Genomic DNA, 10,580 nt, shown 5'->3' with positions numbered 1-10,580 from the left:
TCAAGCAATGAATACAAGGTAGCTCCATGGATTTAGAAATAAAAACAATAGTACAATAAGAATACAAAGTTATCTAGTTGAATAAATATGATGTCCTATTCATGCAAGTGTAAGAGTCAAGATGTTTTCCTTTCCTGGAAAGCATTTCACCATGAGAAATCTTGTACTTGCTTTCAATAGTTTTCCATGATACTTTTGTCTGTCAACATAATAGCCAACCTGATTTTTGATTGAAATGAACCAACACAATTTTATGAGTAGGCTAAAATAAGATATCCACAATGAGCTCATATTGTGCAAGCAAGCAATAACAATGCACCCATGCATCTGGGCAATATAGGCTTGCATTAGCTAGCCATTCTTGACCGACCAATATACAAATACCGAATGGGAAAAACTTACTTGTTTGCAAAGGGAAAACCGAAAAAAGTTAATGTCACTTGGTCCCTAATTTTAAAGTGATATTTATTTTAGAATCAAATGTATCATTACCATCGTACATAATACTTGTATATATTGAGCACAACCATCGCATTCATTCTAAATATAACCAAAATAGTCTATAAACATGTAACCAGATGAAAGTTGTTGCTACTGCATGGTACCCAATCAAATACAAGACATTTAATGACTTACTTAAGTTGACCTCTAGACCTTCTTAGAGAAAAGGAAGAAAAAAAACTATAACTGTGGCTACATAGTCTCTAACCCATCATCTAACCTTATGTAAGTTAGCAAATTGGCAGCATATAAATTTAAAAATAATAATCATCCACAGAAGTAGAACTAAACCAAAAAATTACATTAAACTGAATGGAATCCGTGTCATCATGGATCATTTATTCTCTTAACATTCAAATCAAGCTCAATTTAGGAAAAAAAAACTCAGGAGATCTTTAGCTAAATCATAGGCATTGTTAGTAAGTTCTATAACAAGCCCATTAGTATAATTTCATAAACTAGAGAATAAAGAGCAACTATCAAATTAACATCTCTAAACACAAATATTTAACACTTTTGGAAAGCTTGGCTTGGTAGTGAACTCTTAACTAGCATTTACACCAACAGAATCTAGTAGGAAACCAGGGTGAATGGCCTCTTGATCTTCAGGTTTTGTTTTTATTGCTTTGAGCAGTTTGACACACTCCTCTGTTTTGGCAGATAGCATGTCTGGTGAATAAATCATCATAACCACTTCAGAATTATCTAGCTCAAGTAACATTCCAGTGATTTTACTAGCAAGATCAGGCTGCGAAAAGCAATGTAAACCAAATCAATACAAATCCATAAGTTCCAAATTTTGAATGAAAGAAAAAAGATAGGTCAAGATTAATGTAACATAGATGGGAGAAAGATGTTACATGATGTCTCTCAACCAATGGATAAAGCCTATTCCCAAGCATATTCTTTTGTTCATCGGGTGAAGCAGTAGCCAACAAGTTATTAAAAGCATCATTCATCGATGAAATAGAGTCTCCATGATGAATAGCTAATCCATTGGCCATGAGATCATTTGGCATGTACTTTGCATGGCCGAATCGCTGCATAAATTCAAAAGGTAGAATGTTAAATTTAAATTCTTTAGGAAGAAAGGTACTTAGTCCATCTAATTGGTGGTTATATATCACATAAAATTGTATGCTAAATAGTATGAGATTAATATTGTCAAAAACATATGAAAGTATGAAACTAATTGATGTAGAGCATTGTTCTAAAAACAATAAAAGCCAACACAATAAATTAGAAAAGACATACCTGTCGAGACATGGACACGAGTTCTTTAGTTGGTTGCATGTGTGGCAAATAGTTCATGGTGTGGTGAAGATGCATCATATTTCCATTCATCCTTCCTCTGTTGTTTCTATATTGCCTTGGAGTACTTGGAATCTGTGGAAAAGAAATAATGTTAAGATAAGTTTACTTTAAAAGATAAATTTTGAGCAACAGGACAATCGGACAAGGACATACAATTGGTGAATGTATTTGTTGTATATTATGTGGTGAGGGAAACATATTATGCCTCCATTCTTGACTGATCCCAATGGGTGGATACATAAATCCTTGTCTTGAAGGATCTTGGGGGATATGTGTACTAGGATGAGCAAAGTAAAAATGAGGATATCCTGTGGGTATGACCGAGCTTGCGGTTCCAACCATCGTTGCAAGCTCAGCAAAACGTTGTTCTAGTTTGGCTCGTCTTTCCTCTTTCCTTTGAGCAATAGAAACATACAACGGTTTTCCATAAAACATTACACCTGATCAATCAAAACAAACAAATGAAATCATTATGTCGTGAGAAATACACTTATTTATGTGTTAGTAAGGATGAATATATGAGATATTTACCACGCATGTTGCTTACAGCACGTTTTGCTTCTTCAGGTGTACCGAAACATACAAATCCAAATCCTTTGCTAATTCCCTTGTCATCACGCATAATCTTGGCCGAAGTAATGTTTCCAAATTCATTGAAGCGTTCACGGAGAGCATCATCATCAACTTCATCATTAATATTTTTTATGTAGACATTGGACCCCTGGTAAAAAAAAAATTTAGACGATAATTCAAAAGAAAACATACATAACGAATAAAAGAGAAGCAAATGGAAGTTACATTGCTCTTGATGATTATTTCGTTTCTCTTCTCCTCATGTAATCGTTGCAAATATTGTTTCCTTTCGGCTTTCTTTTGAGCCCTTGATACATACAAGGTTTTTGATCCTAAAAAAGATTCACAAATATAATTGTGTATCAAATTGAAATAATAGAAAGAAATCAATATAGTTATTTAACATAAATGCAAAATGTATTACCGATTAGCATTCCATTCATAGCTTCTTTTGCCTTTTTGGCGCTTTCTGGGTTCTGAAAACTTACAAATCCAAACCCTCTAGATGTCCCATCATCTCTCTTCATTATCTTCACACTTATTATCAAACCATATTGAGAAAACTTTAATTTAATAAGTTCCTCTGTTATGTCATCGTCAAGATTCTTCATATACAGGTTAGTATATTTGTCATCATTATTGGTAGACCGTTCACTCTTCTTAATGAACGTAGCAACATGCCTGTATAATATGACTGTATAATATGACCATCATCGTATACTATATTATGGTACGGAAAATAATAAATAGCTAGCATTGACAGGAGTAATAGCTAAGAAGAAAACATACAATCGTCTATGACAAAAATAAAAATTGTTAAGATTTTCAATTGCAGCATCGGCTGACTCTTGCAATGCAAACTGAACAAATCCATAACCTCTGCTTGTCCCATCCTCATTCCGGGCAACTTTACAAGATAATATATCTCCAAACTTGCAAAATAATTCTTGAATACTTCCATTGTCAACTGAATCATTAAGATTCTGTAAAATTAATATCATATTATATTAGCACTTACATATAGCACTACACAACAAGAGCTTAATATAATATGAGGATATTACTATTACCTTAACAAACACATTTCCAACCCCACTTTTCCTAGCATCTGGGTCTCGGTTAGACCACATTACTCTAATTGCCTTATCCAGAATAAGGCTATGATTTAGCTTCTCCAAAGCAGCTGCAGCTGTCAAATGTAATGAACTAGTCATGATTTTATTAAAGTCAATTACACCACATAGTCAATTACACCACATGTACAATAAATCAAATGTTACGTACAATTAAAGTAGGATAGGATTCGAAAGGCATAAATTAGTAGTTTAGTTGCTTCCGGGTTTTTAGTACAAACAAATAAATGATACAAAATAAAAACAAATATTATGGTAGCTAAGAGAGAAAACAAGATAGTGATAGTCAATTTAATTACTCATAAAAATCTAATAAAATTATAAATCAAAATAATCAATTTGAATGTATGTAATAGTAAGTGATATGATAGTTTAGCGCATGATTAGTTACACATATAGTCACCAACAAGAATAAATTTGTCTATATATCATTAACTCCACATAACATAAAGCATTATACATCTCACTAGAAGTACAACTCTTACAAAACTAAACTTATAACATCACAGACACGTGTAAGAATAAGATACATATCATACAACATCAATCAACTAGTCAAGTTAATATATAATACTATAAGGATTACCAAACTGATTTTGACACGTGTAAAATTTTCTTGACTTATTTGTTTAAATGCAGCACATGGATAGTGTATCTTTAGTTGAAAAATGAGCAACAAAATCGTAACTACACACATTTTTTAAACCAAGCATGGTATAATGTGGTACAGTGGTGTTGTATTCTCCACAATCATGCCTATTTGATGTTTAACACAAGATTCAAAGAGCTTATGAAACTTCGACAATTTAATGCTAAAGTAAGTTTATAAAATCCAACGATATTGTTATAGTAATTTTTCATGGGAGTTCTACATATATCATATTTTTGGTTTTTAACCACCAACCACCATGTAAGGTATTGGTGATCAAAGTTCCAGAAACTTTACCTCATTTTGTCCTAGAGATTAAACAATTATGGCCAGATTAGTACACCCTTAGACACATTCGACTCTAAGTGATAATATACCCTTAGATATCCTTGATTATAATCGATAGTAGAGTATGGTACTGTGTGCATCGACACCTACACTATCAAAATAAAAAGGTGAAATTATCAGTGGTATATCTTTAAATCATGTTATACATTATACATATATATTTAATGCTAAAGTAAGTTTATAAAATCCAATGATATGACAATAGTACTTTTTGATGGGAGTTATACATATATCATTTTTTTTGTTTCCAACTACCATATAAGGTACTTATGGTCAAAGTTTCAGAAACTTTACCTCATCTCCTAGAAATTAAATATTTATGACTAGATCAGCACACCCTTAGACACACTTGACTCTAATTGATAATACACCCTTATATATGCTTGACTATAACCGTTACTAGAGTATGGTAGTGTGTGCATTGACACCAACACTATCAAAATGAAACTATGCTATATATTTAATTTATGATATATAATGGTGCAAGGTACTACAATGCATTTTGACTAGTACAAGGACATCTGAGATCACATATGGGCAAACTCAAATAAACACTAACCAATCTCCCCTATTAGAACGATACATAGCACATAATAACAAAGACGTAGATCATGCATGGATTTTCATGTACCGTCGGACTGGGAGAGGTAGTTCACGTATCCATATCTGAGGGAGCTGCTAGTGGCGTTGTCACGGCAGACACGCACTGACGTGAGGGTGCCGATCTTGCCGAACACCTCTAGTAGGTGCTCCTCCCGCACGCCTTCATGCAAATCACCGACATAAAGTGCCGGCACCGTTGCGTTCATCCCTGCTCCTGTTGTAGCCGGTACTGTCACATCCTCCCCAGCCGCTGCCATCGTAACCTCGGCCTCCGGCGTCGCCATTAGTAGCCTGGCCGTCGTCGGGCTTGGGCAAACACAGGGAGCGAGGGATAGAAAGGGTCGAAACTGAAATGCACGTTTCGGGAGGTAAGGCGACAAGTTGGTGTGAGGGAAAAAATGAGCTCATAAAGCGCGAGATGCCACAGGCTTTGGCCTCTTTTGTGGTGTAGAGTGAGGAGGGATGTTATTGGACGCGCGTGCATTACGGTTGCGCGATGGCCGGATGCCAAGACCAAGCGCTCCGGATGGGTCTACCCATCGGGTGCCCACCCACCATGGTGTTGCATGCTCTGCATGTCTAGTCGTCTCCTACCATGCTGCCATCAAACAACCTGCATGTAGTTGTATGCACTGCATGCATATGTCTAGATCACTTATTTTATCTTTTTTTTCTCGTAGCACATAAGTATCTCTCCAACAATAACTTTATCATTAAATTTTAATTTTCCCCAAATCACTTATTTTATCTATAGTTTGATTACATTGTTTTATTTGTTACTGTTAAGTCTTTGTAGTAATATCCGATACGATTATATTTTAATAAAGAAAAAAATATTTCTAACATAGTGATAAAATCGGCATTGTTCCGCTATTAATATAAAAATGTTCCACTACTATGTTAAAACATGTTGCATTATATTAAATTGTTGAAACATAATTGAATCACGATTAAAATATTGAGCTTCCACGCATGCAATGATCTTGAATGTTTCATAGTTAATAAAAAATCCACCACTATGTCTAAAAAGTGTTTTGATGCACTAAAAATATTTAAACACAATTGAATCTTGGCTTGAAACATTTAGCTTGTACATATAAAACATTTCGCTTCTATATATGAAACATCAATCTTCAATTGAAACATTAATATATTCACAAGAAATGAAGCGAAACATGAAGCAGAACAAGATAGTTAGTGCAACATTTCGACACAACACTAAGAAACATCAAGGATATATTAGCTGAAACATATATGTTGTTTTCATCATAATATAATTATGTGGGATCCAATATAATTATTTAATTACGATAATACAACAACATAATTAATCGTAAATTGGTTTCTAATCAATCCAATAGACTTCATTATTGGAGTGGAGAGAAAAAACTGAGTAGCACATGGTAGACTATCATGCACGCATACACCAGAGGAGATAGTGGCGACAGTACAAGAGAAAAGAAACACAATACGATTAATTGCACCGAAGGAGATAGATTCAACATACAAAAGAAAAGAAACAAAGTATTACTCTTTCTCTCTCTTTTTTATTTGACACATTTGACCCCATCTTTTCACTTTTTCTCGTGCTTATAAGCCAAAATTTAAATTTTTAACATTAAATTTGGAGTTGATGTTGAGAGTTTTCGTCAAAGTTTATTTTACAGCCTCGCTAAGAAGACATATATTAATTTTTTATTCATAAATTATTTATCGTTTACAAATATGTTGTTTGACTTTTTCAATTGAAACACAAATAATCACCTCCTTAACTTCTAGATCTACATCCGACCATTTGGCTTAGTTTAAAATTTTTGTATAGATATGCAAAACTATAAGCCATGCTCAACGTTTGTTTAATAATAAATCAAACCATAACAAAATAATTAGTAATTAAATAAATGTTTTAAATAAGATAAACATATATGTACTTATGTCAACAGTCTCGAATTAAGGAAAAAAGCGATATTTTAACGGTGATGGCAGAAACGGACTAGGGGAACGGCGCCCTATTTTTACGGACGCACCGGGTAACGGAGCCTGATCTCGGTGGTAGTTTGGCGATAGCCGTGGCCGAAACGCGCAGGGAGGGACGTGCCGCCCTCTGCCTGGTGCGGCGGGTGCCTTTTGCCTGGGTGGGGTTGCTGCGGTTCGCGCGTCGCGGCGTGCGATCGAGAGAGGCGGGTGGCCCGACGACGCGTCCAGATTGCCCCTGCGCGCGAGCGAGCGTTATTGCCGGGGCTGCCTCGGCACCGGCCGGGGAGGAGCGGTGCGGTGGGGGGCAAAAGCGTCCACACCGCCGTATTTGACCCGTCTCCGTCCCGTGTCGGCGACTCTCTCTCTCTCTCCCTTCTCCTCCTCGTCCGACTTTCCCCTTCCCCTTCCCCTTCCCCTTCCCCTTCCGTCGCGCGGGCCACCCACCTCCTTCCCCGGATCCCGGATCCGAGGGGGCGGCAGATCCGATCCGGCGATGGCGTCCACGGCGGCGAGGCGGCTGCGGGAGCTGCAGGGGCAGCCGGGGAACAAGACGTGCGTGGACTGCGCGCAGCGGAACCCGCAGTGGGCGAGCGTCTCGTACGGGGTGTTCATGTGCCTCGAGTGCTCGGGCAAGCACCGCGGCCTCGGCGTCCACATCAGCTTCGTCCGCTCCGTCACCATGGATTCGTGGACCGAGGTCCAGCTGAGGAAGATGGAGGCCGGCGGCAACGACCGCCTCAACGCCTTCCTCGCCGCGCGGGGCGTGCCCAAGGAGACCCCCCACGTCGCCAAGTACAACTCCAACGCCGCCGCCGCTTACCGCGACCGCATCGTCGCCGTCGCCGAGGGCCGCCCGTGGACCGACCCACCCGTCGTGAAGGAAACGCCCGGATCTGGCGCGCCCGCCCCCACCAGGAGGCCGCCGTTGCCCGCCGGAGGCGCAGGTGGTGGTGGCGGCGGCGGCGGCGGCGGATGGGATGACTGGGACGACGACTTCCGGCCCGACATGAGGAGGAACCAGTCGGTGGGGTCGTTCGGTTCCCCGGATGCGGAATCAGGGAGGCAGCCACCGAGGTCCAAGTCGACGCAGGACATGTACACGAGGCAGCAGCTCGAGGCGTCGGCGGCCGGTAAGGACAGCTTCTTCGCCAGAAGGATGGCAGAGAACGAGGCGAAGCCCGAGGGGATCCCGCCCTCTCAGGGTGGGAAATACGTCGGTTTCGGCTCCAGCCCGGCACCGTCGGCGAATAGGAACGGGGGTGCTGCCCAGGGCGATGTCATGCAAGTCGTCTCCCAGGTAAAAGATCTTACTTTTGATATTTCATTACAAACAGATATATGCGCATCAATATACCCAGATTATAACGTGGAACTTTTAGTGCCTAATGAATTTATATAATCTATATCTGCAAAAGAGAAAACTGATGTGTCATAAAGCTAATTTCTTTAGATCTACAAGTGATAGAATCCTATGAATATGAATTCCCATAGCAGGTTGAATGGCAGTACTCCACTATTGTACCGATCTTTACATGAAACATCATTAGTTGGTTTTGTCCCTGAAATCAAATCTGGTACATCCTGGCTTAATGATTTTGTTAATCTGGTGTCCCTGAATGGCAGGCAGTTCTCTCTTGACTTAATGGTTTTGCTCTTTCTTAGGATGCTTGCTTTTATACCTTGGCATTTATATATCTTGGCTTAGGTCCTAGCATCACCTTGAATCTTTGGTACATCCTGATCATCAACAACTTTACTTTCTAATGTTATAGTTAGGTGATGTTTCTTGTATCACCTGAAATTATTTTTCAAAGACACTGTTGTAATGTACTCCTAGTTCGTAATGCCAAATGGACACTATATAAAGTAGGTGAGCACTTTTAGACCTGTCTATCTATAGAAGAGCAAGCATTACTTACTCGCCTTCAAATATGATTATCGGAAGCCCAGCACTCATTCTAATTGTGTTTATTGCTGTTGATCCAAGGTTAAATATGGGTGTATTTGCACCATGCTTTGAGAAATGATTTGGTTAAACTTATTATTCAGCATATTAGGGTCATGTGCAACCCTGTTATGCCAATATTATACCTCCTTTTATTTTCATCTGTCCCATCAGTTTTAATTCCTTGCTATTTTATCTCTTCAGGGTTTTGGACGACTTTCAGTAGTTGCGGCATCTGCTGCCCAGTCTGCTGCCAGTGTTGTTCAAGTTGGCACAAAAGAGATCCAATCAAAGGTACCTTTTGTTTAACGCCTAATTTGTAATATGCTAAGGCGAAATTTCATATTCTAGTTTTTTTTTACGGAACATGGATTTCACTCTTCGAGGTTCACTGTGCTTACCTAGTGTCATGTTTCAATCTTGTCATAATGATATAGTATGCTGCAGTAGCCTAAATACTAGTGCCTCAAGCCTAATCTCTTGTCATTTATGTTGTATCCTCAGCCAAATTCTTCTACCAGCTTTATTGAGATAATACATTTCTGCTTGTCTTTCATACTTTATTTACATGTCAAAAACTTATTCAAATGTTGTGATGTCCATTTACTCTTCGTTTAAAGATTATTTGCAGGGGTGATCCACTGATTTGCCCCTGTTATACAGCAGTTTATGTTTTAGTGATGGTGCTTGTCTGGAATGCAGATGAGGGAAGGAGGGTATGATCAGAAGGTGAATGAAACTGTAAATGTTGTTGCCAATAAGACTGCAGAGATTGGAAGCAGAACATGGGGAATTATGAAAGGAGTAATGGCGCTGGCAACACAAAAGGTTGAGGAGTATACCAAGGAAGGAGGAAGTGGATGGGGGGACGATTGGCAACGAAGGGAGCAGGGCAGCGAGCCTTACAGTAGGTTTGAGCATGAAACCAATGGTAATGGGTGGAATTCTTCTCATAATGGTTCATCAAAGAATTACAATTCCAATTCCTGGGATGATTGGGATGAGCAAGGCAAGAAGGATGAGCCTACGAAGGAACGCCAGAGCAGTGACTCCTGGGCCGGCTGGGATGATGGGAAGGATGACAGTTTTGATAGTTACAATCACAGCACCCCAAACAAGGGGAGCAATCAGAACGGAACCTCCGGTGGCTCCTATTGGACGGAAGGTGGCTTCCGCTGAAGTTTGGTTTCTTTCTAGAGATATATACTTGCAGAATTATATGTGCCAGAAAGTGTGAGCGTCCAGTGGTCCGTATCATTCAGGATACTAAAAAGGGTCGAGTAAAAGAGTTTGTGTTTTTGTACGTTGTTTACAAATATTATGTCTAGTGGTATGTTCCATGGTCAATGAAGGCTCAGCAGAAACTGTCATCCCAATTACTAAGAAATGTCAAATTTAAACTGTAATCTACACAAAAACTTCCTCACATTCTTTATTGCTTCAACTTGAACTGTTCTTTTTGTGTGTGTGTCTTGGGCGCGCAGGCTACAGCTTGTCTTAGCTATGCCATTATTTGCTCTAGTTGACAGTCTGTCCA

The 10,580-nt window shown here is 39.1% G+C and overlaps 2 protein-coding genes across 2 annotated transcripts; one reads left to right on the top strand and one right to left on the bottom strand.

Annotated features, from left to right (window-relative positions):
- Nucleotides 1-428: 428 nt before the first annotated feature.
- On the bottom strand, nt 429-5,517 carry LOC102707949 (polyadenylate-binding protein 4-like). Its single transcript, XM_006651191.2, has 10 exons — nt 5,150-5,517; nt 3,459-3,577; nt 3,178-3,371; nt 2,813-3,069; nt 2,614-2,720; nt 2,347-2,536; nt 1,969-2,255; nt 1,756-1,887; nt 1,362-1,541; nt 429-1,249 (listed from the first exon to the last, which is right to left on the bottom strand). Exons 1-10 carry the CDS (start codon nt 5,403-5,405, stop codon nt 1,046-1,048), a joined length of 1,926 nt encoding a protein of 641 aa, XP_006651254.1. The 5' UTR covers nt 5,406-5,517; the 3' UTR covers nt 429-1,045.
- Nucleotides 5,518-7,484: 1,967 nt separating this feature from the next.
- On the top strand, nt 7,485-10,580 carry LOC102707664 (probable ADP-ribosylation factor GTPase-activating protein AGD6). The gene is made up of 3 exons (XM_006651190.2): nt 7,485-8,395; nt 9,248-9,337; nt 9,746-10,580. Exons 1-3 carry the CDS (start codon nt 7,592-7,594, stop codon nt 10,220-10,222), a joined length of 1,371 nt encoding a protein of 456 aa, XP_006651253.2. The 5' UTR covers nt 7,485-7,591; the 3' UTR covers nt 10,223-10,580.

The sequence above is a fragment of the Oryza brachyantha genome, chromosome 3 (genome assembly GCF_000231095.2).
Source record: "Oryza brachyantha chromosome 3, ObraRS2, whole genome shotgun sequence".
Classification (NCBI taxonomy): Eukaryota; Viridiplantae; Streptophyta; class Magnoliopsida; order Poales; family Poaceae; genus Oryza; species Oryza brachyantha.
This window is presented reverse-complemented; position numbering and strand designations above follow the sequence as displayed.

Coding starts and splice junctions, on each gene's coding strand:
- LOC102707949 (XM_006651191.2), bottom strand. CDS start 5,405: ATGGCGACGCCGGAGGCCGAGGTTACGATGGCAGCGGCTGGGGAGGAT. Junction 1,888..1,968: donor AACAAATACATTCACCAATT/GTATGTCCTTGT, acceptor TCTTTTCCACAG/ATTCCAAGTACTCCAAGGCA. Junction 1,542..1,755: donor TCGTGTCCATGTCTCGACAG/GTATGTCTTTTC, acceptor GAATTTATGCAG/CGATTCGGCCATGCAAAGTA.
- LOC102707664 (XM_006651190.2), top strand. CDS start 7,592: ATGGCGTCCACGGCGGCGAGGCGGCTGCGGGAGCTGCAGGGGCAGCCG. Junction 8,396..9,247: donor TCATGCAAGTCGTCTCCCAG/GTAAAAGATCTT, acceptor TTATCTCTTCAG/GGTTTTGGACGACTTTCAGT. Junction 9,338..9,745: donor CAAAAGAGATCCAATCAAAG/GTACCTTTTGTT, acceptor TCTGGAATGCAG/ATGAGGGAAGGAGGGTATGA.